The following is a 26,767-nucleotide window of genomic DNA, read 5'->3' on the forward strand; positions in this document are numbered from 1 at the left end:
CAAGTACACTCTTGTGATGTGGACCGTATGCTAATATGGTCGGGAACTCGTGTGAATATTGGCATTTCTCAATCAACTTGTTCTCTATTGTCTGTGAGACAACATGCTTCTCCTCCTGTACCTGTTTAGGATGCAATGGAAACCAGACAATAACATCTCCAGCAAGACATCTATTGCCTGGTACTTCCTCATCTATATCTTTGGGCATCCTTATATCCATCCTCTAATAACTCTTTCTCTTCTTTTACAATACTCTTATTCTTCTTCTTTACTTTAGTCTACCTGTTGGCCATCCAGGCTTACCATTTGCCAAGCTTCCCTTCTCCCTCCTATCTTTGTTAGTTTGTAAGTTGATGTTTGAGTAAGTGAATGAGAGAGATCGAGGGACTGTCAATAGCATTGGCATTGGTCCACTCGCGTCCTTTTGCCGAAACCAACCACCACTTGAGTAGCGGCTAAGAATTGTAATGGGCAGGCAGGCATGCCATTCCAACAGCTGGGGATAGGGAAGATACACAGATCGGTGTATTTTGTTGTTGTTATTGTTATTGTTTATTCTGCTACAGTCTTCATCGATGCCTCTAGATAGTCCACCTGTCTCTCCAATATCGACAGCTTCTCATTAACAGTCGCCAGCTTATTTCTTGTTGACAGTTCTAAGAACATTCGTAGTTTTAGATTGATTGATTGATTGGCACTGGGTAAGTATACTTGTTTGCTTGAATGCTTGGCTCTCTCTCTCTCTCTTTAGACTACATACCAAACTTGTTCAAAAAGTCAATGATCTTTTGAATGTTGATGGTGATGCCTTCGATGAACTCTCTCTCTTCCCAATCTCTCTGAATGGCTGACTTTGACATGACTGTATATATCTTGTATGTATGTAATGTATGTATGAATGAATGTATCGAAGATTGTTTGTTTCGCTTGTTAAGTGTCTAGATTGAATGATCGATCAGTTGATTGATAGTCTGATTGATTGGTTTGATAGTGAACGCACTGCACTGTAATCTGATTGATTAAATGATTGAAGGTGGATATTTATGAAATAATGTACAACAGAGAACAAGAGTAGTAGTCTTGATCAAGTATATAAAGGTATCCCCTTCAGATGTATGTATTATAAGTATGACTGATTGATTGATTGTGATGAACAATGAATGATCACAGTTGTCTTTATGTGTGTGAGAGTGTGTGTGAATGTGATGAAAGATCGGATCTGGTTTTGATCAAAATCGTTGTGTGGCCTGACACCCCTTTCGTCTACAGATACTATCTCTGTGCAGTCCAATTGACGACCAATCATTCTTTTGATTGAATGACAAAGAATAATATTATATATTTAAATGGCTTGTGACTTTGAGGTCGATGACTCGGTGCCATCGTCTTGTTCCAGTGATGATGATTGCTCTGGAACAGCTGCCTCCTCTTTGGGCGCAGACAGTGCAGCGATAAAGTCCTCCACAGAGAAGTCCCACTTGATGAATATCTCACCAGCTCTTGATATACTGTAATAGTCGGCAATGATCAGACATAGTCCATTGAGCTCCAGATTCCTGAGCTTCTCAGACTCCTCGTGCAGCTTTTGGTATGCCTTGAACACCTTGTCGTAGCCCTCGGCGTAGACGAATGCGTTGATCGTCGTCAGCTCCTTCAATCCAAGACGCACCTGGACATAGTCACGCAGTTGCTCGATGCGATCACTCTCCTTCTGCACCTTTAGCGCCTCCTCGTGGTGTGCGCCAATGATCTCCATGAACTGATTGACTGAGCATCTTGTCGATATCTTCAATGTTCCATCCATGTCAATGTAATAGTCTGCCTTCTTCAAGTTTGGAGATATTCCAATATTCAATCCATTCAGTCTATAATTGCTGTTTGATTGAACGTTTGATTGATTGTTAGTTGATGTCCAAAAATGGTAAGTCCTGGAATCGTTCCAGCCTCAGCCTCAGCATCAGCCACCACCACGTCAACGTCATCACTTACTTTGTTCGCACTATCTTTTGTATCTGCACCTTGTTCTTGAGGAGCATGGCGGAGAAACTCTCACAGAGCTCCATTTGATCATTCTGGCCAAGGTGGGCGTGTGGGTCATCGCTGGGATCGTCGTGGAATCGCCAGTTGACTGCGCGTACTTTGAGTAACTTGGTCAACTCTCTTGAGTTGTTATCAAACTCCTTCTTGTGTTTGGTGAATGAGGCCATCTTCTTCTGACCCTCCTCGCGCTCCTGCTTCACCTGGTCCTCCAGCTCGCGAAGATCCATGCGCGACAGGTATCCCTTCCACGACTCCGGGGACGCGCGGTCCAGGTAGACGGTTGGGTCGTTCGACGTGTAGTTGGTCTCAGAGTAGTTGAGGTTGAACTGCATCGAGCTGACCAGACGCTTGTACGCGGGGCTGACCGCGGCCTTCCACTCTTGGTAGATATCGGCAAAGTCCTGCAGCGCCGTGTAGTTCTCCTGGAAGGTGAAGGTCGATTCGACGGGGTCGACGTTCATCGTGACGTTGACCTCGAGCTCGCGACGTAGCTTCCTCAGCATGCCCTCGAGGTCGCGGCGCTCCTTCTGCGCATCCGTGCTCATCTGACGCGCAAACTGGCGGTTGTCCAGCAAGAAATCCTTGATGGAGCCGTTGATCTTGGGCTGCTTGAAGTTGTCGACCTGATTGATCTCGGTGATGAAGCGCGTCGGCAGCTCACATTGACCAAAGAGCAGTGCCAGCTGATCGGGCACGTGATTAGGGTTGCGCGAGTTCTCAATGACCTCAATATCAACGCGACGCAATGGCTGTGTTGTAGCCTTTAGTACATCCTTCTCTGGAATGAAGAATGTCAAAGCATGTGATATAGGTTGAGTATTTGGATCTGGCATTGGTCTCTTCTTGAACTGATCAATCACTCCCATTATAATCTTCATGTTGTGAGAGTTGACTTTCTGTTTGATTGATCCAAGGTTGACGCGTAAGTACTCGTTCGCTCAATCATTCATTCAATCAATCATCAGATGTTACCTTCTCCTCTGGATGATGGGTCAATGTGTCTGGATGAACTAGTAGGTAGAACTGCTTGAGGATGTTCCTCATCTTGGGTAGTGGTGCAGTGTTGTTGTTGACAGTGCTGTAGAGTCTGGCTACACTCTGATTGAGTGATGTTGTAATTGATACATTGTTGTAGAGATATCTGCTGCTATTGATGCTGCTACTCTTGCAACTAGCATATTTGAATAGACGTACTCCACCAAACATTGTTATTGATTATACAAATAGAGATAGAGATAACTGAATGTATGTCCTGTATACTAATAACTCATCATTGACACATCACTTTCCTTTCGGTCGTTTTTTCATTCACACTAACTGTAACGACCAAAGTTCGGAAAAGATCATGAGAATAAGCTCTCATTTGGTTCATGTATACCATCCTTGTCTTTATATATCTTTCGAAATAAGATTGATGGTTGAGTAATATATATATATCTGTTAACTGTTATCTGTATTCAAGGGTTATGTTATCTACATTGATCATGAGACAGACAGGTTATATTCTCAAGAAATGGTCCATTCGTTGAACAAAAAGATGTTGTGGGAATTTGATGCTTCTCACTTTGAACTCACTTTCAATGGACCAGCTAGATACAGATAATGAAAGATTGAATGAATGAATGAATCAATATATGATTTAAAGATAGATATCTATGTACATAGTTATATATGGCCAAGTCAAGGAGAGAGTTTAGATTTAATCCAAATAATAACAAGAACAACAACAACAACAACAATAATAACAAATATGTGATACATAATAGTAGAGAGAATGATAAGAATAAAGTAATATATATAGTTCTAACAAATAGAACATTGATTAGAACAATACTAGCTAGTGATAGTATATATTATATATTCAATGAACGTAGATATTATCATCAATGGAATAATCTTTATATGATACTATTCTATAACAAACCTGGACTTTTAATTGATAAGTTAAAGATCAATAAGCCATTGACGATAATACAAGAGAATATCAATTATTTGATACAATCAAGGAATGTAGTTGCATTCCGTGCACTATACAATAGAAAGAGAAGGTACTTTGACAATCCAAACCTGTTGTGGCAGGCCATCTCAACTGGATCATTGGAGATTGTAAAGATACTTGCTGCCCAACGAGAGCCTATAGCATTCCCACGCGAGCCCCCGTTGGCCAAGGAGAGTGTACTGGAGCAGGCCTGGAACGAGCGTCACTTTGACATCTACCTCTACTTCTTTGAGGTGGACAATCGCAATCACCTTGGACAGCCCCTTCATGACAAGGTCGATCCAAAGGATCGCGCCAAGCATCTGTTTACATCGCGTAATCCAACTGATGTCAAGCGCGTACTCAAGAGACTGCCCAAGATCTACCACGATGCCCTCGCAATGCAAGCTCACTCTCACATTCACAACATCGTTGCAATGGGTGATATCGAGCTGATGGACATGTACATCGCAGCACGTCATCATGGCAAGGGAGACTTCATATACAACATCGTCGAGGGCTACGTTGGCAATGTCATCACAAACATCATCGAGGCCATTAGCTATGTTTGGAAGAAGAAGTGGAAGGTCGATCTGGACATTGATCGATACCAAACATATATTGGCGAGTTACTGGCTCAGGCCACCATAGATCTCCAACAGATATATGATGGCGACGACACGTGCCAAGTCGATCTCATGCCTGATCTCCTTCTCCTCGAACTACTGGACACATGGGATACCAGGTCAGATCAGAAGCCTGTGGCGAACTACACTTCATACCAACAACTGTTCAATAATATTGTTGCCACGGGCTCACTTCGAGCCATCCCCTACCTCATGAGAAAGAGGTCATACTGCAAACGAGTCTCATCACAAGTCTTTGGCGCTGGTACACCTGACCAGGTGCGCGTTGTAATGAGGTATCTTCAGAACAACTCGCAGGAGGACTTGCTGGACCTGCCCAAGCTGTTCACAAACAAGAATGAGCATTCAATCGAAGCAATCCTTGACCTGGTCCCTGGCGATACAATGCGCAAGAAGATCACCTTTTACAGAGTGGACAGTCACTCTTTGTTGAAGGCAATGCTCAAGCACTGTCCAGACATACCATTCCTCGTGATAGTCAATGATCGAACGATGGCCAACTATGTCATCGAGCAACTCAAGTGCAAGACATCACCAATCAGCATATCAAATCTTGGCAATGATGGTATTGATTACCTATTGCGAGTTGGATACACCAAGGGCCTTGACACATTCAAAGAGTACATACATTTGCTCTACAACAACAAGCCTCCAATCCTCTCGGCCTCACTCACCAAATCGTATGTTGTTGTCTTGAGTGATCGATCACTCAATCACACAGTCGATCACATCAACTCACACAATCAATCAATCTAGGATACTGATTGGAGGTAACTTAGACATCATCAACTATGTGTTTAAGTCTGGAGCGATAAGCACCAAGTCAATGCCATCAACTCATGCTTATAACTACATGGCCCCAGCTATATTTGATTATGTCGTGATGAACCTGTTTGCCAAACAAGATAGCAAGACAGTGTATGAACTTGATAGCAATGGCGTGCCATTAGAGGCTGTCAAGCTGTTCATGAACAACAGGGTATACGGCTACACACATCCAGATGCCAGTGTTTTGATATATGCGTCGGAGAGATACAACATACCCATAACATACGCTCATATGAAAGGTTATGTCATCGTTGGCCTGTACACAATGGTCAAGTACTTCTACGATGGCCTGGCATCCAAACCCAATGAAAGGGACATTGCCCAAGACAAGGAACTGATCAAGCAATGTCAGTACAGGCAACAATATGATATTATGGACTTAATCTTTGGTCAGTTGTCTCCAGAGGACCAAGCATCCTTGTTACAGAGTGACCCATCCATTGGTATTGCCCTCAAGTCCTATTAAGCCTGCCCTTTCCAGTCATCATCCCAATTTCCATTTTGTTTCCAGGACTCCTGGAACCCTAACCCCAGGACCTGGAACTTATTCAAGCAAGGCCTCTGCTGATGATCATTCAAAAACAATGTCAACAGATATTAGAGCATTCTTCCAGCGCAAGGTAGACCAAGTCAGAGACGACTATGATGCCAAACGAGGACAACAGCATCAACAAGAACAAGACCTAGAACAACAACAACAATATAATATATGCATCAGTGGTGATGTGATTGTACAATTCCCATTGCATGCCAATCAAGTGATCATTAAGAGACCAGAGAAGTTAACAACTGTACCTGGCTCAGTCAATACATGTGATGTGTTGCCCAAGCTCATAGCCAATGGTTGTTACCCAGGCTTAGTCTTTAACATCTTTGCCCTGCGTTACAACTCAATCTCAAGCTTACACTGCTCCTTCAATGAGCTCAAGTGTTATGATCGCGTTGGTGAAGTATTTAAAGTGTACCGCTCATTCCTCAGGAACAATGTATGTTCATTGTAACTAGTTAATGTTGTCTCTCTAACTTACCTAATTACAACAACAGACAAGAGCATATGACTACCCAAGACCATACCATTATGTTGCTGGACCTGCCGAGACTTATCTTGCACGTTACACACCAGACAATAATGTTGAAGTTGTCTGTTTATTGATCAATCATGCTCCTTCCAACTACATGTTATACAATGTATCAAAGGAGACGCACATCAGTAAGTTAGATTAATGATTCACTCAATCGTTCATTCAATCATTCACTCAATCAATCAATCGATCAAACTAACTAACACCAAATAGTCGGTGAGAAGGACTTCCAGATTGAGATCGTTAATCAAGAGCCAGCAAGCTCATTGAGCGAGGCTAAGATTATGGTGAGCCAAGTATTCAAGGAGCTGACCAATCATGAGATGGAGCAAGATGTACTGATCAAACCAAAGGATGGATACTTTGGTCACTACTCCACCCTACTTCCATTGAGACACAAGATACCACCTCTCAAACAACTTTGTTACTCCTTACTCCAAGCACTCTACTTTGTGTAAGCCAACTCCTCGCCATTCGCTCACTCAATCAATCAACCAATCAACTTCTAACACTGATGGCGCCATGATATAGTGATAGGGACGACTTCAACTCTAAGGTGTGCCATTTGTCATATGATGTGTTGAAGGAGTTCTGCCATTCATGTCTGGAAGACCCAAGGCCTCAAGGCTATGAGGTGGCCGAGTACTTGTTATCAACACAACTGGTTGTTGTGGATCAGATAGTTGAGGAACTATTCCCATTCAACTTGTTTGTTCAATCAATGATGAGAAGACACCTTCATATATTCAACATTAAGCAAGACCTGAATTGGATTAACGAATCAAGCATGGTTGCCCAACCCTTGGGAATGATACCATTGATCAATGTATATGATCAGAACAACAAACATCATCAAAAGCTCAAGTTCAAGCAGATACCGGTTGGCAATGTACTCATGGGTGCCAGAGAGCCAGCCCAGCTCACTCCAGGCTCACCATCAATCGTGGATATGGAATCATTCCTGAAGAACTTTGATGTGTTCACATCCGATCGATTCAAAGACTTGACGGATAATCATTGGAACAACATAGTGTTCATTGGTGGTGGCATGACTCATTGTCTAATCGGTGCCCAGACCAAAGGTTATGAACAGGCTGACATTGATATTTGTTTCCATGGCCTACAGAGCATCACAGAGTTGAGCAACAAGGTGGAGCAGCTGATGGAGACACTCGGCGACATTAGTCAGTACACGATCACTTGTGATCAACATATGATAATATTGTCAAGACACCATCCCTACCGTCACATCCAGATCAACTTACACAAGTATGAATCAATCGAACATATCTTGATGGGCGTTGATATTGATTGTACATGCTTTGCCTACGATGGCCATAATGTATGGACAACTCAACGTGGAGTCATGGCTATGAACTATCGCCACAACTTTGCCACGGACTATGGCCAGAGGATAAGAGGTGAGGACCAGTATCCAAGACGTCTGATCAAGTATGTCCTGCGTGGCTTTGGCATTGCATACTTCCCAACACCAGCCATCACCGATCAGATCAACAAGATGGTGAAGCCAGTGGAAAAAGGACATGGATTGGAGTTATTGATCTCGGCCAAAAGAGACAATAACATATTCGAATCACTCTGCGCCAGGACCTGCAGGAGCACACTACCCTATGGCCCAAACATCAACAGAGAGGAGTTTTATAACTTCATAACATCCAACTTTGACGACAACTATGATAGCTATTATGGAACATGTGATTGGCCTTTCATATACCATAACCAAGGACCCGTCCACTCATTCTTCCAAGATCTTGGACACAATCTACAATATTGGTGTCCAGAGACCTACCCATCCATCCGTTATCCATTCAATCACTTTGCTCATGGTGACTACGTATCACTGAACGACGATCAATTGTACACGGTTGATGAAGGTTATGATGGTACCCTCGATCAACCTGAGGAATAAGACGTCTCTGTTCCCGTTCTTGGCTTTGGCCTTGGACTTGGCCGCTGCGGCCAATAAAGTGTATCTTGCCTTGCATCTTGTTAATGATACATAGTTGATCAGTACTGGTTTATTGAGTTGATGGCGATGATTGAGTGAGTGAGTGAGTGAGTGAGGGATGGAGATCGCGCCTTGATGTTGAGATGAGGGAGGCTTGAGTGATTGAGGATCATCTTGTCATCGATACTTGGTCAACTTTGTTATAGCTATTATGTCCTGTTGCTGCGTTGCTGCTTGTCGTTGATGTTGTTGTTGAGTTGTTCGCGACACATCTTTCTAGAAGTAACCATAACCAGGGATCTTCATTCTGATAAAGACGATGGCAATGTTGTAGGTGGCAACGATCATTACGAGACCAGCGATAAAGAGGTAGTTGTTGTTCTTCTTCTTGTTGAGATCGAGTATGATGAAGCCAATGGCGCCCAGCGCAAAGACAAAGCCGGCAGAGAGACCCTCGATGATGTACTGTCCGTTGATACGATACATCTGGAACACCTGTGGTCTGCTGTTACCCTTTCCATCGGGCTCGTAACCGATTGAGGGTGGCTCGACGATCAGATCGTAGATGAGGCCACTGCTGACCAAGAAGTACGTGAAGAAGATAAAGGCAAAGACGACCATTGGTGAGGGTGGCTCAATATGTGGCACTCTCAGTCTCATCCTTGGCACTCTAATGAATCTGAATGGTAATTCTAATAATGCATTCATTGTTTTTAAATATATTATTATTATTATATCTATATATATATATATTATGTATGATCGATCAATCAAGTTTGATTGTAATAAATGATTGAGGTGACTCTTTGTTGAGGGTCAAGACCTTGAATGAGAATGCGATGTTCATCATCACCACCATTTTTGACAACAAAAATCAATCAAACAGCAAAAAAAAAACAAAAGTCAAGTCTTTCTTTGACTTTGATTGAATGATTGATTGATAAGTGATTGGTGAATACCAAAATTGGATACATTCACCATTAAGTATTATTAAACAGATAAATGTCAAGGAGTTATATTTATATATTAGATGTCATTCATACTTAACAATATTACAAACTAATGTTTGGTTGTCAAGATGGACAATGGACTTGGTTTCAAACCCATAACACTTCGAAACAAAACAAAACTAAACTTGTGGACTCAACCCACCCCAAACATCACCAAACAAGTGTCCTGGAGTTATGTCATGTAACTCAGTTACACCTCCTGACAACAACACGTCAGCTGAGCTCATTAAACCCTCAATTCAACAACAACAACAACACAGTAATAATAATAATAATAACTTATTACTTACCATATATGGTAAAGATATATATTTATAATTACTTACATGTAATAATTATTATAACAACAAACATTAACAATGTTAAGAACAACTAAATATAAGTTATTTCTTGTTGTTCTGTTCTTTATATCACTGTGGTTCACATATGAGATGGTGAGCTTGTTTAATAGAGACAAAGATAGTGGCATTATACTTGGTTCATTGGAAAAAGGTGTCACTGATGGTCAATTGGACTCTGACGAGCACACCTCATCTCATAATAAGAACTCTGGTTCTGGTTCTCAATCTAAAGAGAGAGGAGCCAATTATAATGACAGCGATAGTGATCACCACTCATCAAGTAGTTCCAGTCACACAGACACTGGCCCATCAGTCCAGAACAACACGGATAGCCAGCACAAGGAGGACTCGAGCCATCACAAGGAGGACTCGAGCCATAGCAAGGACAAGGACAAGGACTCGTCGTCATCACAAGATCCAACTCAATCACAATCACAATCAATGTCGGAAGGAGAATCCAACAAGTCATTCCTGTTCCTGTTTGGTAACACTGAATGGTTTGAACCATCTGGGAGAGCTGGTAATTATTCATGTGGTACGAACAGGGATGCATTTGTTGCTTCAAATGATATGTCTAGATTGAACGAAGCCGATGGTATTATATTCTTTGCTTCGGACATGGCAGAGGGTGACGAGAGTTGGAAGATCAAATTGCCAGACTGGTACAAGGGTGTCACAGTGTTGTACTACCTAGAATCACCGCCAAGCTATCTAGCTTGGTGCGTCAGGACACCCAGCTGCATCGAGTACTTCAACTGGACCATCGGATACATGCCCGTGCCCCTCAACGATATCAGGGAGTCGTACCTCCACAAACAGGGTTACGACATATTCTTGGAGGAGCAACAGAAGAATCCATTCAACTTCACCACCGATGTGATGGCTTTCAAGGAGAATGGCAAGGTGGCATCATGGATGAGCAGCTCATGCAATTCAGTCGTCGACAACATAGAGGAGAGTGATCGTAATCGCTTTATGCGAAGGGTCATGGAGAAGATGCACGTCGATAGCTATGGATCATGTTTACATAACAAGGACTTGCCAGCTGGCGCTGATCGTTCGGGCCTCGACCCATTCAGTACAAAGAGCAAAATTATCAATCCTTACAAGTTCTACTTTGCATTGGAGAACAGTAATTGTCCATACTACATCACGGAGAAGGTTCAACAATGTCTGTTCCATGGTATCGTGCCTGTGTATATGGGTCACGAGACTACACTTCAATACCTGCCACCTGGTTCATACATTGACGTCAAGCAATTCAACACAACACAGCAGTTGGTCGATCATCTGATATACCTGGACCAGAACGTCGAAGAGTATCATAAATACTTTGCATGGCGAGAGGATATCGAAGTGGTCAAGCGTTGGGGATCAGTATTTAGTTATAATGATCCAATGTGTGACCTATTCCATCTATATCTTAAATTCTCAAATCACATGGATACATTCCGAAGGAAGAATTCCTCGGCCGATCCAAAGCTTATCACCTGTCCAGAGGTATATGATCGAATCGTATAATAATATATTCATCTAATAATAAATATATTGTTAAATTAAGTTCATCACTTGCCCTCGCCCTCGCCCTTCCCAGGAGTCCAAGATATGTTCAATATCCATTTCTTGAATTGTCATGGATGAAGATGAACCTTTATCTGTTTGATTGATCAGATATTTTTACATCTAAAAATAGATCTGATCACCCCAGGGCTAAGTTTGATCATCAGATATGTGAGTGTGTTTTGATGCCATTCAAAGATCAATGATTCAACTTCACAATCAAATAGATAATAATAATGGATAATATATATAATAATAATAATAATAATAATAATAATACAATATTATTTAAACACATTGTAAATAATAGATGGATATTAACTGTTGTATCTGGACATATTAGGTTGTTGAATAGGATTGATCTGGAAACGACAAGTACAACAACATCATCAAATAGATCAAAATGGTTAAAGACATTGACATGGAATATGTTGGTCGATCATTGGCTGCAGTGTGTGGATACATACTACCTTGCTGATGAAGATTTGAAAGCTATTCGATTCCGTATAACAGACTCATTCACATCATATCAAGGTCATCGAGAGATCATCAAACATCTCAGTATCACCTCGCCATCCACATTCATTCAATCACCTATACTTGATGTTATGGCAAACATTGGATGTATCGACATGGTATTGTTTGTACATAATACATTCAAAGATGCCAAGGCCTCAATCAACGCGATGGACTATGCCCCGACATTCGACATCGTCAAGTTCCTTCATACTCATCGTACTGAAGGATGCTCAGCTATTGCGATGGACCATGCGGCCAAGCATGGTAGACTTGACATCTTACAATATCTTCATGAGTATCGCACTGAAGGATGTACAGTCAAGGCAATGAACAGGGCATCACAAAACAATCATTTGGATGTAGTCAAGTACCTTCATTACAATCGAACAGAGGGCTGTGATAACACGGCTATGAACAAAGCGGCAAAGAAGGGCAACCTTGAAGTAGTGGACTTTCTACATACCAATCGAACTGAAGGATGTACCAAGCTGGCCCTGCAATGGGCAGCATCAAACAATCATTTGGAAGTGGTCAAGTACATTCATCACAACCTCAGGCAACTTGATGGTGCTGCTTGGGCATTGAGGATGGCCGTGAGCAAGGGGCACTATGACGTAGTCAAGTTTATGATTCATAATTGGAGTGAATCAATATCACCGATATCAATGGACGAGATTGCTGGCAAAGGATGGTTGGATCTGATCAAGTACCTACATGAGATCAAGGTCGCATGCTCGACAAGTGCTATGGACTTTGCTGCAGCAAAGGGACACCTTGATGTGGTCCAGTTCCTCCATCACAATCGTACAGAAGGCTGCAAGATGTGGGCCATCACAGAGGCTGCCAAGGGTGGTCACTTGGATGTGATCCAGTTCTTACACAACAACACGACAGCACCGGCACATTTACGAGCGATGGACTTTGCCGCGCAACATGGACACTTGGAGGTAGTCCGCTTCCTACATGAGAATAGGACTGAAGGATGTAGCGAGTTTGCTATGAACATGGCGTCACAAGCTGGTCACCTCAACGTCGTCGTCGTCGAGTTCCTCCATCATAATAGAACGGAAGGCTGCTCACCCAAGGCAATGGACCTGGCCGCAGCAAATGGACACCTTGCAATGGTACAATTCCTTCATCACAATCGCACTGAGGGCTGCACCACTGATGCCATGGACCTGGCCAGTCAGAATGGATACCTCGAGGTAGTCAAGTTCCTTCACCATCACAGACGTGCGCCATGCACTTCCAAGGCCATTGCATCAGCAACAGCCAATGGATACACACAAGTGGTCGAGTACCTCAAGATCAAGGACACCCTGCCAGTGTTGTCACCGGCCATGACAGCAGGTGGACATTAAACTGGCTGATTGTCCAGAGTTGAATTAATAATAATGGATTGATAACCCATAAATTCAGAAGATTGAATGAAAGAAAGGGTGGGGTTTGAGATCTTTCTTGCGAAACCTTCCAAAATCGATATTTAGATGTTTTGATGTGATGGATTGAAATGAAAGAATGAATGAGTGAAGGTGTGCATTGACGTTCATATCTCCAATACAGGGTTGTAATTGTTTACATATATACATACATATATCATACATATACAAGTATAACAATTCGATCATACCAGACAGACTGACAGATAGATAGATTACATTGACATAATCACTCATTTACATTCAACGCGATGAACTCATTCACGTCGATCAATGTGATCGATAAGATCAATCAGAAGATTGAATGTATAGATACTTGGGGTATGTCAGTGATGTGATGTGATTTGAATGATCAATGAACGAGTTGAGGACTTGATTGACTGACCATGTTCCAACTTCCAATGAATCACACAAACACAGATTACAAGGACAGGAAGAAGCTCCTGCTTGGAACTTATGAAGGTTTAGTCATCGTCTATGAAGTTGCCGAGAAGATGACATACAATGCGCATGAAACACCTGGCAATGGTATGTTTGATTGATTGAATGAGTGCACAGGACACAGTGACTGACCAACGCAATGACCAACGCAATGACAATGACAACACGATAGTGTCAATGAAGTTGTTTGATACAAAGGCATTGTCAAAGAAGCCAATATCACAGATGAATGTGTTGGAGCCTTATAATGCATTGGTTATATTGACGGATGGTGAGATAAAGGTGTTTGACTTGGTGAACAACTATAATCAGAAGGCACCACTCAACAAGGCAAAAGGATGCAGTCTCTACGCCATCAGTCAGAACGGTTCGTACACATCGTTGTGTGCCGCCGTCAAGAAGAAGCTGATCACTTACGCTTGGGATGGCACCGACTTTGTCGAGGCCAAGGAGTTCAACATACCCGACACACCCAAGACCATCGACTACCGTGACAACTACATCGTCGTCGGTTTCAAAAAGTCCTACAACATCATCAACACCATAGATGGCAGTGTCTTCAACTCTGACACTGACAAGATCTCCTTCCTCACCTTCTTCCAAGACAAGGAGTTCCTCATCGTCAAGCACAGTATGTAGCGTCTTGTCGTGTCGCGCCCATCACTCCCATCACTCACTCACTCATTCAATCAATTATAGACTTGGCATTCTTTATCAATTGTGTGGACGGCAAGCCGAATAGGAAGTATGGACTCACATGGTCTGACTCGCCAGTGAGCTTGACGATCAAGTATCCATTCATTATATCGATTGAACCAAAGCAGATTGAGGTCCAGATCGTTCCCGAGTCAAAGGGTATATCACAGACGATGTTCTTGCAAGGCTGCAAATCGATCGCTGCCAAGCATGATATATACGTGGCCTCCACCTCGACTGTTTGGAGACTGAACCCTGTGCCCACGCTGGACCTTGTCGACCAGCTCGTGGCCAATCAAGAGTTTGAGACTGCCATCAATGTGTTGAACATTGCACCAGACACTCTGGCGGGCAAGCGCGAGAAGCTGGCAAAGACCAGGATCAATGCCGCCCACGCACACTTTGCCCGTGAGCAGTATGCCAGTGCCATGGAACTTTTCCTTGCCGCACAGTTTGATCCACTCAAAGTGATCGCTCAGTACCCTGGCTTCCTGCCACCCCTCCTTCAAGACAAGATTGCCATCACGACTCAAGTCAAGGACATTGAGAAGAATGACACAGCACTGAGTGCTCTGGAGACCTTCTTGGTGGGCATTCGCAAGGAGTTACAGAAGCCTGAGAAGCCACCCTACAACCTGAACCCACCAGAGCTTGCCAACTCTGGCTACGACCTACCAACACTGATCGATACGACCATCCTTAAGATCTACATCAAGCTCAAGCCCAACCTTATCTCCATCTTCTTCAATCTGAAGAACTGTCTACACATCGAGGAGTCACAGAGAGTTCTAAAAGAGGAGAGGGTATGTATCCAAGGGACTGGACAGGACGGTCGGGACAAAGTACTAACAACCACATCCTCATCAATCAAAGAAATTCGCTGAGTTGGTATTGTTCTATCAATCAAAGGCAATGCATAGGGAGGCACTGACATTGCTGGCAAAGAATGGCGATGCAAAGGAGACGATCAACTATCTCTGTCAACTGGGTCCACAACATCTCTCAGTCATCTTGGAGCACTCTAAATGGGTCTTGCAAAAGTCAACTCAGGATGCTATGTTTGTAAGTGTCGTCTGCTGACCAAGACTGATTGATCGATCATTCAACTGACACTGTCAATCAAAAGATATTCACTACAGAGCGTAAGGAAGAACTCCCACCTGACCAGGTGATCGCACATCTGGAGAAGTATGCCTCCAATCACTTGATGGAGTATCTCGAGTATATTATCAATAGACAGTTTGCCCAGGTACAGGCTACTGCTCAGGCAGCAGCGCAAGCAGCAGCACAGGGACTTCCAACGCCACAGGACAAGCCACTCATATTCCAACAGGACAAGGCCCCGATATATCATAACAGCTTGATCCTTGAGTATCAAAGCAAGATCATGACGTTGATCCAAGGATCACTTGTACCAAGAGTGCCAGGCGAGACTGTGGCTGGATCTGAACCAGGCTTGCTTGGTCAACTGCGCACCAAGCTCATCAACTTCCTCCAGACCTCCAAGTACTACCTTCCCGAGAAGCTGCTGAGCAGATTCCCTACCAACGACTTGTACGAGGAGAGAGCCATTCTCTTGAGCAGGATCAGCAGACACGACCAGGCATTGGCCATCTACGCGCACAAGTTGATGAACTTTAAGATGGCTGAAGAGTACTGTGACAGGAACTACAACAAGGACAAGGACGAATCGAAGGATGTCTACTTGTCACTTCTCAATGTCTACTTGAAGCCAGAGGCTTCCATCAAGCCTCAGATCGAGCCAGCATTGAAGCTATTGAACAAGCACTATCGATCGATTGATACACCCAAGGCCCTAGGTCTACTACCACTCAACATCCCAATCCAGGAGCTCTATCCATTCTTTGAGGCTGTCATCAGGGACAACACTCGTATCAAGAGAGAGAGTCAAGTTGTAAAGAATCTGCTCAAGGCAGAACACGCCAAGGTAAGACTTTACAGAAGCCAAACTAGTGAGCGAGCACGGCTAACCAATCAATCAAACTCCCAACAACAACAGATTAAAGAAGAGCTCATTCATCTGCGTGCTGGCGTCATCAAGATCACCGATGATCTGATTTGTCCATACTGCAACAAGAGATTTGTTGGAACGAATGCATTTGCTGCACAGCCCAATGGTGTGGCAATACATTATGTCTGTTTCCAGAACCAACAGGCCTCTCTAAAGAACAGCGTCAGTCAGAATAATCTGAACACTCTAAACAACAACAATACGAATGCCAACAACAACAGCATCAGCAACAACAACATCAATAGCATCAACAATATCAACAACATCAATAACAACAATAGCAGCATTAATCTCAACAACAGCAACATCATGATCAACAACAACTATAGCAATGGCAACTCGTCCATGTCCAACAAGAACCCCTTCCTTGGAGGATACAACTAATTAAACAATTACACATGTACTCTATCTAATCACATCAATCAATCAATCAAACGATGTTGGACTTCTTTGTTACATACATAATAATATAAATATCGATTTATTTAACTTGATGTCTAATGACCCTGAGAGCAAGGTAACTGCACAGGGTAAAGAATATACTGAAGCCAAAGATGATGGCGATGTTGGTGTAGAGATGGTCCTCCTTCATCTCGTATCGGTTTAGGATGATGGTACCCTTGGTGATTGGACAAAAGAATCCACCTGGGACAACTGGAACAGCGCCCTCGTTGTTTGGACAGCCGAATGAGATGTCGCGGAACTCATTGACCAAGAACACCTCGAGTGGGTACTTGATAAAGTCCAGATGGTAGAGCCACTTCCAGCCATTGGGTATGGAGCCAGGGGGAATCATGAAACCTGCAAACAGTGCTGTGATAGACAGCAGCACTCCACCCATCGACTGCGCCACCTCATCAGTTGGGAAGATCATGGCAAACAGCATGGCCACCAACGAGAAGTTAAGATAGGTAGTAAATGAGATGAAGCAGTGGTAGAAGAATGGTGCGCCATGTGCGCCCAGGTACAGGCCAGAGATGAAGTACACGGGGATGGTGTAGAGCAGGGCGGACAGGAGCACCCAGGGCAGATCGGTAATGATAAATGTCAACAGCCAGATCCAAATGCGGTACATGCCAGCTGATTGTTCACGGTAGAACACACCACGCTCTGTGTTGACGATGGGGATGGTACTCATACCGGCCATACCACCAAAGACCAATGAGAAGAATAGAAGTGATATACGATTGTAAATGCCAGCTTGGTTCTTGTCCATCTGAAGGAAGAGTGTGCCAAAGATCACACCAAGGATAATTGAACGGCCACAACGTGATCTGATGTCTTGGGTACGACGGATCTGTGCGAGCCATGCACGTCTGAACAGAACATGGAACTGAGTACCGATCGTGCTGGAGTACTTGCCGTGGAACTCGGGAACAGGGGTGCCTGGTGGCATGACTCCTTGATTGACTTGCTCCATCAACGCAGCGTTGAGTGGCGACTCTCTGAATGCCTCGACTGGATGGAACATGCTTGACTCTCCATCGAGCACAACTTGGATCTCATCCTCTGTTACATCAAGAATGAAGTCTGCTGGGTTCATCAATGGGTCACAGATCAGTCCATGGTGTGCAAAGTACTCAAGGACGACAGCACTCTTCTCTCCAGTTGGTCCAAAGAACACAGTCTCTCCACCCTTCTTGAGGAGGAGGAGATGGTCAAACTGCTTGAAGATGGATGTAGATGGCTGATGGATTGTACAAATGATTGATCGTCCACTCATGGCGATCTTCTTGATCAGGTTCATAACCTTGAGTGCGGCAGATGAGTCCAGGCCAGATGTTGGCTCGTCCAAGAAAATCAACTGGGGATCAGAGGCCAGCTCGATACCAATGTTGACACGCTTGCGCTGGGACAGAGACAGACCCTCATCACCCTTTCCAATGACCTTGTTGGCGATCTTTAGGAGACTGAGTGTTTCCAAGATGGTCTCAACAAAGGCCAACTTCTCCTCCATTGGCATATCACTGGGAAGACGAGTCTTTGCAGAGAATTGGATGGCCTCGCGCACTGTTTGTGTTGGTGGCAACACATCCATCTGCTCGACATAGGCCGAGTTACGAGTGAAGAACTTGGTACGCTCTGCACCGTTGATCAGAATGTCACCCTTGATGTGGCCGCCAGTCTTCCTGTTGGCCAAGACATCGAGCAGGGTTGACTTTCCAGCGCCAGATGGTCCCATAAGTGCCAGGAGCATTCCGGGCTTGACGTATCCATTGATGCGGTCCAACAGTCTGAGACGCTGAGTCTTGCGACCCTTCTTGACATCGACCTCGTAGACCAGATCCTTCCACTGCATGTAACAACCAATCGGGATGTCCTTCTTGACTCTGGCGTGCTTGTGCTCGTGATCATGGTGTACCTTGACCTTGTGCTCCTTGAGCGCTGCGGCATTGGCACGCTTCATACGCTTCTGATTGAGTTTCTCTGCGGCGGCATTGTTGGCGCGTGGGTCATAGTGCACCTTGACGAGGAACAAGTACATCATAGCACTCCACAAGATGGCAAAGGCGCAGACGATTGCCAGATCAATCCATTTGAACCAGTCGTTCTTAGCAAAGCCGAGGATGTCGAGGAATTGATCGCCATGGGTGATGGGGCACACCTGAGTGCCGTTGAACAGGACGTCGGCAATGAATGATGGTGGGACCAGCTCGCCACCATTGCAATGGTAGTTGAGTCCATGATGCTCGTTGGACATGAGACCCTCGAATGAATAGTGAATTGGTGAGATCCAGTACATCCAGATCCACCAGTTTGGAATCGATGGGTGAGGAATCATGAAGCCAGCAAACAAGATGAGTGGGGCCAGCACGGCAGGGGCGAGAACCGAAGCGATCGTTGCGTTGGGCGTGAATGTTGACACCATCTTGAAGAATGATTGTGCTGCCAAGTCTGACGCAAAGATCATCAAGACAAAGTAGATGAACTTGACGGCGTCGTGTTGCAGCCCACACATCCAGTAGACAAAGGCGGAGAAGACGACAGATTCTAGCAAGGCAATGGGCAGCTCGGAGAAGATCAGTGACATGAAGAAGGCAAACGTGTGATAGTATTTGCCGTCTTTCTGTATGTAGAACACGCCTCGCTGTTCAAACAGAACTGTGATTGCACCAAAACCTCCAAAGACCACAAAGAGCAGAGCAAAGAATATCAGACCAGACCTGTTGTTGCCATCGGTTTGAGTGAGTCCCATTTGATAGTAAAGTGATCCGAGGATCAGGCCCATGACAATGGACTTGGCCACACGAACACGCAGTGAGATAGGGTTGCTGACCAACATCTTGAAGGCACGTTGGGTGGTCAGTCGGATCTGGTAGTGCATGGGAGTCGAGTAGCACGGCAGGTCTGAGTGGTCCTTGAAATGTGATGGGTCCACCTGGTTGTGGTCAATGTCGTTGATGACCGCGCGGTAGATGTCCGAGTTCTTGTAGGCCGAGACAAAGTCGGCGGTGCCACGGAGGGGTGGCTGACCCTCGCCCTGGTAGTAGAGCTCGGGCTCGTCGACGATCTCTTGGAAGAACTCGGCGGGGTTGTGATGCGAGGGCAGTTGGAAGCCCATAGACTCAAAGTAGGGGATGGCAGAGTTCATGGGTCCAAAGTAGGCCATCTGGCCCTCGCTCAGGATCATGAGGAAGTCAAACAGTTTGGTGATCTCCACACCGGGTTGAAGAAGAGCGATCAGACATGATATGTTGTCTGTGGTGATCTTTTGCTTGAGGTACTCCATCAGCTCGAGGGAGGTTGCCGAGTCGAGGCCAGTTGTGGGCTCGTCCATCAGGATAAGGTTGGAATCCTTGACCATCTCCACACCGATTGTAACACGCTTCTTTTGTCCACCAGAGATTCCACGAAGGAATTCATTACCGACGATGGTGTCTGCCTGTGAGACGAGACCCAGTGTCTTTAGAATGCTGCTGACACGCTCCTCCTTCTCGCGATCTGTGGTGCCTGGCTTCATCTGCAAGTCGGCACTGAATTTGAAAGTCTCACGCACTGTGAATGGAGCCATATGGTTATCCTCCTGTACAACATAAGACACATCATGATGGTGAGTGTCATCATGTGCCGGCTGGCCATTGAACAACAATGTGCCAGACAATCTCTCATCATGTGTCTGATGTGCCAATGCTTTAAACACTGATGTCTTTCCACAACCTGGTGATCCTAGCATCAAAACCATTGAACCAGGCTATAAAGATGTATTTGAAGGCAAAAGTTAGTCATTGTGTTTCCGCGTGTTTCCGCGTGTTTCCGTGTGTTTCGGTGTGTGTTTCCGCGTGGCAACACGCGCCAACAAACAAACATACCTTGAGGAAGAAACTCAAGTCTTGTAATATATTCTTCTCTGTCTTTTTCTTTGCAGAACCTATTGTTGATGTGAGTCCTTTAGCAACGACGTACATTCCATTCTTTGGATTTACTGTCTTTGAGAACTCCTCCATGTTCACACCACCAACACCTCCTCCACTGCCGCTATCACCTCCTTCCATTCTTTGAGATGCCGACAAGTTCATCCTTATAAGTTAGTGTTATTAGAATGATCTTAACTATATATTATATTGTATTATATGATATGATTGAATAGTATTGTATTATATTGTAGGGTATAGTAATGTTATTAAATATTATTAAATATTATTAAAGTTATAGTTATAAGTTATATAAATAGAATGTATGTATGAATGAATATTATTGATTGAATTGACGGTTGATGTAACAGGTTATGAAGTTGGAAGGGAAGGGAAGGGAATGGAAGCATTAAATGAGTACTTGCAGAATCTGATTAATGCGCCAGCGCGATTGTATCGTCGACGGCGACGACTTGCCTGAATGAATGCATGCCAGGCAGCGCAGACAAATAGATGGGGCTAGTGTGTGAGTTATATCATATATACCCTACCTTAGGCCAACCCTAGTCAACCAATCAACAAAGGTACCATTGTCCACACGATCACAATGGATGGTGCACATAGCCGTCTGCATGTCTCGTCACAGTGTGTATCTACTGTCATCATAATGATGCGTTGCACGAACACACATCTTGGTAAGAGAGAGAGAGCGAGTGAGTGAGCAAGGTCAAGTAGTCTAACATCCATCCATTCACACATACCTAGGCAGATGTTATTGGTCAACAAAGATCAATACTCATTCACACACACCAAGACACACAGTCGATCAGAATGGATGTGGAGTGATAAATGATGCACAACCCATCAAGACAGGGTGTAAGATTTGAGTTAAAAAAAGATGTGGTCTTTTGATCGAAAGGGCGTTGATGGGGTTTTGTCTGATTGGGCAAACCATCGAAGCAGTTGGCAACGGGCATCCATCACACCCCTCGCTTGAGTTATAAATAAATTCGCGACAATGTTGAAATCATCAACTTTTGTTTACCTGAAACTTAGTTGTTGTTGTTGTTGGTCCATTCACCAGGTCCATGACAAAGTTGGAGCTTGTTAAGTTCATCATCAAAGATGATTTGTTGTGTCATCCACACACACTCGGAGAATGCTTGGTCATTCACTTGTCTGTGTTTGATTTAATAGTAGTAATAATGGTGGTATTCGAATTATGATGATGATGGTAATGATGATGATGTTGCAATGATTGTATGATGGTGGCTTGGTCCAATCAAGCCTTGGAAATTACATGTCCATCGATTGGCGCAATCTTTTGATAGTTGTGCGACTTCATGATGAATGATGGCTTCAAGAATACAACACTTGCGTATTTCTTCTGTGTGATATCAAACAGCTTGTCCCAGTCCTTATCCGTAATGATGTACTTTGTTGTGGCTGTTGGCATGCTCTTGATTGATCTGTTTCGTGCCATTTATGGTTAGTCATTCATTCATCCAATCAATCATCCATTCCAGCTGGAACCTACCCTTTATATGCTACAATGTATCGTTGGACCTGCTTCCTAAGTGACTCATCCTTAAGACTGAGGTAGAACTCAACGCCATCAAAGAACGTTGGCAATGGATTCAAAATGTCTGTGTTTGATCGATCGCGTGAAGGTGACGAGGCCAAGGTTAGATGTGGTGGTCCAATCATTCAATCAAGTCCGAGACTGGCCAGCAGAGTCGGAAGACAATACATACACTCTTTTCCCTTGACAATGGTCTTTGGTGGTTCGCTTGTGCTCTTGGCCGTGCTCTTTGTGTCCTTGTTCGTTGTTCCATTCTTATTGCTTGTTGATGTTGATGAAGTTGAAGTTGTCGTTGTTGTTGTTGTGGTGGTTGTCTGTTTGCTGGATGATGATGGTTTGGCAGATGTTGATGTTGTTGTACTACTGCTGGTGTTGTTGTTGTTGATATTGTCTATTGATACAAAGTGCTCTGGCAATACATCTTCCTCCTCGTCTGTGGACATGTCAACATCTGTTTGCTTTGATGCCATGGTTGGAGACTTGACCTTTGACTTTTGAGGAACAATGACCCTCTCCAGCTCACTCTTGATTTGCTCTGGCGATATCTCTTGTGTACCATCACCACTGAACAGCATCTCTTGATCAAACAGCGGCTCAGATGGCACCTTGGCAGTCTCAAACGGTTGTGCGGTGTACGACAGCTTCTTGGCTGGCTTGTCCGGTGTGCGTTGATCGCCAGCTTTCCTCTTGTCCCTTGAGCTAGGCGAGCTACCATTCTTTCCAGTGTGCTTGTTGTAGAACTGCTTGACCAGTTTGTCATTGCCGTATGTCCTGTCCAGGAAGTCCTTGGCATCGCGGAACAGGTCATTGACGTCCTCTTGCTCGCGTGCACTCTTGAGACGAGTGTCTTCGTCATAGGCCAGGTCAAGGTCACTGTCCTCCTCGTCGCCAGACGATGCCGATCCGTCAAACTCATTGTCGATAAAGTCGTCGTTGAGGTCGTAGGCGTTGGGCAGTCCGTCATCCTCGTCCTCACTATCACTCGGATCCAACACATTCTTTGTCTTCTTTCCCTTCTTCTTCTTCTTTGATGGGGCAGTACTAATGCTCTTGCCAGGCTTGTCACTGCTCTTCTTTGATGATGACGATGATGATTGTTCTGAATCCTTTGTCTTTGGTTTGAATGTCTCTGTCACCTGGTATGACTTGATTGGCAATCTAGTCTTCATCTTATAACAATCATTTATCCATGTTGGTAAGACGATGGCACCATCACAAGCTGTTGGGCGGAGGTAGGGTCGGATGTTAGAACGATGAGATTGGATTGATTGTGATTGGTGAACATACCATTGGACTTGGGCGTGCCAATGAATGGAGTGATGAGGTGAGTGGCCTCTTTACACCAGTCTGGCTTATAGTCCGCTCCCATCTCCAATGCCTTGACTCGCAGCTGTGCCTTCTCAGGGTTGACTATACCTCCAATGACTATAACTACACCTTTCTACATTGTTTGGAACCAGAAGTTAGTCACTCATCTAATCAATCATCCAATCAATCACTCCATACTTACCAACAACTGATTGAATGGTATATTGTACTTGCCCTCCTTCTTGGGCTCAACAATGGATTGAACATCATCCTCGCAGTCAGTGTCATCATCGTTCAATTGCGGCTCAACTAACTTGGAGCTGGCCTTGGATGGCTTGTCAGTGTCCATGGGTACCTTGGAGTCATCGTTTGAGATGGTCGACCCCTTCCTTGGTGTGTTCTGCAGGAGTGAGGTGGTGGACTTCTTGGAGACGACCAGGAACTCGCCAGGTGGTATATTGCTGGCGATTGACGAGCTCATCGTCGTGCGGGATCTCTCTGGCTTGGGTGTGGTGTTGACGTGCAGCGAGAGATCAGGCTCAGTAGCATCGCTCATCAACTTGGTGGGCGTTGTCTCGATGTCAGTCATTGAGATATCTGGGTCTGTTGTATCGGTGAAGTTGTTGTTGTTCTCCTTCTCTGGTGTGCGCAACGACTGGGATGGTGTCCTCAGCAGAGATGTTGGTGTCGATGACGACAACCTTGACTTTGACTTGGTGGGCGTGGTCAGCATCATCGCGGATGCCTCAGTGCTCCTGTTCAGCTTCTCAGTGGTCACTTGTTTAGTGTAGAACTTGATGTTGGCAATGCCAATGTGTGCCGGATTGAATGGCTGCATGCAGACCACTCTAACCTTTTCCCAACGTCTATGTGTAGTTTGAGAGTTCAACTTGGCACCATCGAATCTCTTTATCCTCGCCTTATTCGTCATATCCTTGCTATCACTCTGTGTCATGAATGTTGTCATTTGTACCATGACCTGATGCATTGATTGATTGAGTGAGTAGTCATGATCATCATGATGTCGGACAATCAATCATACATACCTGAAACTCTTTGGGCTCCCATGTGGCTTGACCAACAAGTATCTCGATGAATGCTGAACCAGCGTTGGTGACATCGATTGCACGGATGTAATGTGGACGATCGAATTGATACTCGATTGTCGCTTGAGTAGTAGCATCTGCACTCTGCCACACTCTGAATGTATCTCCTAACAATGTATTATTCGCTTTATGAACCTCACTCTCGCTGGAACAATATGTAACAGTTGGATCCAATGACACACAATTTAAAGGTGCCATTGATAATAACTGTTGATCAGCTGATCCTCCTCCTGATACAGATGCCATATTATATATCGTTTATGTTGCTTATGTGTATGTATGTGTTTGAGTTATATAAATTACACAACCAAAGTTTGAATGATGATGGCGATGAAGGTTTGCCTCATTCAGTTTGTGCGTGAGGTGTCATTTGTGAGATCTTGAATTCGAAGAATGACCAATTGAAATATCTTTTTCAAACAGATACACCACATTTGAAATCAAACAAATAATATGTTGTGTCGTCATTTGTGATCAATACCAAAAGTGGAGTTTAGTTGGATTGATTGATTAATACTCAAACAAAGTTATTACACTTGTAGAAGCAATGATCAACAATAGAGCCTTAAAAGGAAATTGACAAAAATGGAAAAAAACAAAAAGAAGTATCTTTGGAATGCACTTCCTTCGCAACAACAACAACAACAACTACAACACTACATTGTTCATTCATTCAACAACAACAACATCAAGTATTATACTAGATAAATAACATAATAATAGAATGAGCTCATTATTAACAAAGACAATGAAGGCGATTAGATTGCATGCACCTGGTGGACCAAGACAACTCGTTTTTGAGGATGTTGCAGTGCCTTCAGTCAAGTCAAACGAGGTGCTGGTACAGAATGAGGTTATTGGTGTCAACTTCATCGATACATACCATAGAACTGGTCTCTACAAGCTCGAGTTACCAGCAACTCTTGGTCGCGAGGCAGCCGGAAAGGTTGTGGCTGTCGGCGATGCCCTCAAGTCGCAGCTCAAGGTCGGCGATCGTGTCACATACTTTAGCCCAGCATCATACGCACAGTTCACCGCTGTGCCCGAGAGCAGCGTGTTCTGTCTGCCACCCACCGTCGACTATGAGTCTGCCGCTGCCTACACTCTTCAGGGTCTCACTGCTCACTACCTCGTGCGCTCCACCTTCAAGCTCGAGAGCAAGCACACCTGTCTTATCCAGGCTGGCGCTGGCGGTTTGGGCCAGGCCTTGATCCAGATGGCCAAGATCATTGGTGCCAAGGTCATCACGACCGTGTCGACCCCAGAGAAGGAGGCGTTGGTGCGCTCATTGGGTGCCGACCACGTCATCAACTACAAGGACTTGCCCGAGTTCTCCAGCAAGGTGCGCGAGCTCACCGGCGGCAAGGGTGTTGATGTCGTGTACGACGGTGTCGGCGCATCGACCTGGTTCCAATCACTCAAGTCACTGCGCACACTCGGATGTCTCTGTTTGGTGGGCAATGCTTCAGGCCCCGTGCCAGCCATCGACCCATTGTTGCTCAGTGCCAATGGATCACTTTTCATCACCCGACCAACATTGGTCGACTATCTGCGCGAGCCAGGCGAGATGCAACAGAGATGTACAGAGATCTTCCAGTGGATTGCCGATGGCAAGCTGACTCTCTCCTCCAAGACCGTCCTCCCACTGGACAGCGCCTCTCAGGCTCACGAGATCCTCGAAAGCCGTCAATCAGCTGGCAAGATCCTTCTCCAGCCCCCAGCACTCACCAACTAAGATCGATGCATTCGATTGACGACCAACTCCCCCGCTAGCGCGAGGGGAATAAACTCTTACCCTTATACCCTTTAGCCTTGTCAATGTCATGGATACAATGAT

At 44.5% G+C, this 26,767-nt stretch overlaps 11 protein-coding genes across 11 annotated transcripts; 6 read left to right on the top strand and 5 right to left on the bottom strand.

Annotated features, from left to right (window-relative positions):
* Positions 1–552: 552 nt before the first annotated feature.
* SAMD00019534_002850 (hypothetical protein) lies at positions 553–884 on the bottom strand (the record flags this gene model as incomplete). The annotated part of the gene is made up of 2 exons (XM_012903718.1): positions 553–656; positions 761–884. Coding segments are annotated over 2 exons (228 nt in total), but the record flags the coding sequence as incomplete, so codon positions are not given.
* A 458-nt stretch (positions 885–1,342) lies between these two features.
* SAMD00019534_002860 (hypothetical protein) lies at positions 1,343–3,246 on the bottom strand (the record flags this gene model as incomplete). The annotated part of the gene is made up of 3 exons (XM_012903719.1): positions 1,343–1,874; positions 1,990–2,936; positions 3,013–3,246. The coding sequence occupies 3 exons, from the start codon at positions 3,244–3,246 to the stop codon at positions 1,343–1,345; spliced, it is 1,713 nt and encodes a 570-aa protein (XP_012759173.1).
* Positions 3,247–3,942: 696 nt separating this feature from the next.
* SAMD00019534_002870 (hypothetical protein) lies at positions 3,943–5,959 on the top strand (the record flags this gene model as incomplete). Its single annotated transcript, XM_012903720.1, has 2 exons — positions 3,943–5,345; positions 5,422–5,959. 2 exons carry the CDS (start codon positions 3,943–3,945, stop codon positions 5,957–5,959), a joined length of 1,941 nt encoding a protein of 646 aa, XP_012759174.1.
* A 118-nt stretch (positions 5,960–6,077) lies between these two features.
* SAMD00019534_002880 (hypothetical protein) lies at positions 6,078–8,505 on the top strand (the record flags this gene model as incomplete). The annotated part of the gene is made up of 4 exons (XM_012903721.1): positions 6,078–6,479; positions 6,538–6,703; positions 6,789–7,029; positions 7,107–8,505. The coding sequence occupies 4 exons, from the start codon at positions 6,078–6,080 to the stop codon at positions 8,503–8,505; spliced, it is 2,208 nt and encodes a 735-aa protein (XP_012759175.1).
* A 318-nt stretch (positions 8,506–8,823) lies between these two features.
* On the bottom strand, positions 8,824–9,252 carry SAMD00019534_002890 (hypothetical protein; the record flags this gene model as incomplete). Its single annotated transcript, XM_012903722.1, has 1 exon — positions 8,824–9,252. A coding segment is annotated over one exon (429 nt), but the record flags the coding sequence as incomplete, so codon positions are not given.
* A 733-nt stretch (positions 9,253–9,985) lies between these two features.
* On the top strand, positions 9,986–11,403 carry SAMD00019534_002900 (hypothetical protein; the record flags this gene model as incomplete). The annotated part of the gene is made up of 2 exons (XM_012903723.1): positions 9,986–11,272; positions 11,353–11,403. The coding sequence occupies 2 exons, from the start codon at positions 9,986–9,988 to the stop codon at positions 11,401–11,403; spliced, it is 1,338 nt and encodes a 445-aa protein (XP_012759177.1).
* A 288-nt stretch (positions 11,404–11,691) lies between these two features.
* On the top strand, positions 11,692–13,326 carry SAMD00019534_002910 (hypothetical protein; the record flags this gene model as incomplete). Its single annotated transcript, XM_012903724.1, has 1 exon — positions 11,692–13,326. A coding segment is annotated over one exon (1,635 nt), but the record flags the coding sequence as incomplete, so codon positions are not given.
* A 338-nt stretch (positions 13,327–13,664) lies between these two features.
* On the top strand, positions 13,665–16,966 carry SAMD00019534_002920 (hypothetical protein; the record flags this gene model as incomplete). Its single annotated transcript, XM_012903725.1, has 7 exons — positions 13,665–13,734; positions 13,834–13,941; positions 14,027–14,485; positions 14,554–15,353; positions 15,424–15,612; positions 15,677–16,498; positions 16,571–16,966. The coding sequence occupies 7 exons, from the start codon at positions 13,665–13,667 to the stop codon at positions 16,964–16,966; spliced, it is 2,844 nt and encodes a 947-aa protein (XP_012759179.1).
* A 97-nt stretch (positions 16,967–17,063) lies between these two features.
* SAMD00019534_002930 (hypothetical protein) lies at positions 17,064–21,075 on the bottom strand (the record flags this gene model as incomplete). The annotated part of the gene is made up of 2 exons (XM_012903726.1): positions 17,064–20,774; positions 20,893–21,075. 2 exons carry the CDS (start codon positions 21,073–21,075, stop codon positions 17,064–17,066), a joined length of 3,894 nt encoding a protein of 1,297 aa, XP_012759180.1.
* Positions 21,076–22,216: 1,141 nt separating this feature from the next.
* SAMD00019534_002940 (hypothetical protein) lies at positions 22,217–25,128 on the bottom strand (the record flags this gene model as incomplete). The annotated part of the gene is made up of 6 exons (XM_012903727.1): positions 22,217–22,403; positions 22,472–22,580; positions 22,689–23,735; positions 23,804–23,957; positions 24,027–24,803; positions 24,871–25,128. 6 exons carry the CDS (start codon positions 25,126–25,128, stop codon positions 22,217–22,219), a joined length of 2,532 nt encoding a protein of 843 aa, XP_012759181.1.
* A 526-nt stretch (positions 25,129–25,654) lies between these two features.
* Positions 25,655–26,665, top strand: SAMD00019534_002950 (hypothetical protein; the record flags this gene model as incomplete). The annotated part of the gene is made up of 1 exon (XM_012903728.1): positions 25,655–26,665. One exon carries the CDS (start codon positions 25,655–25,657, stop codon positions 26,663–26,665), a length of 1,011 nt encoding a protein of 336 aa, XP_012759182.1.
* Positions 26,666–26,767: the final 102 nt, after the last annotated feature.

This window comes from Acytostelium subglobosum (genome assembly GCF_000787575.1).
Source record: "Acytostelium subglobosum LB1 DNA, scaffold: scaffold1, whole genome shotgun sequence".
Taxonomy (NCBI): Eukaryota; Evosea; class Eumycetozoa; order Acytosteliales; family Acytosteliaceae; genus Acytostelium; species Acytostelium subglobosum.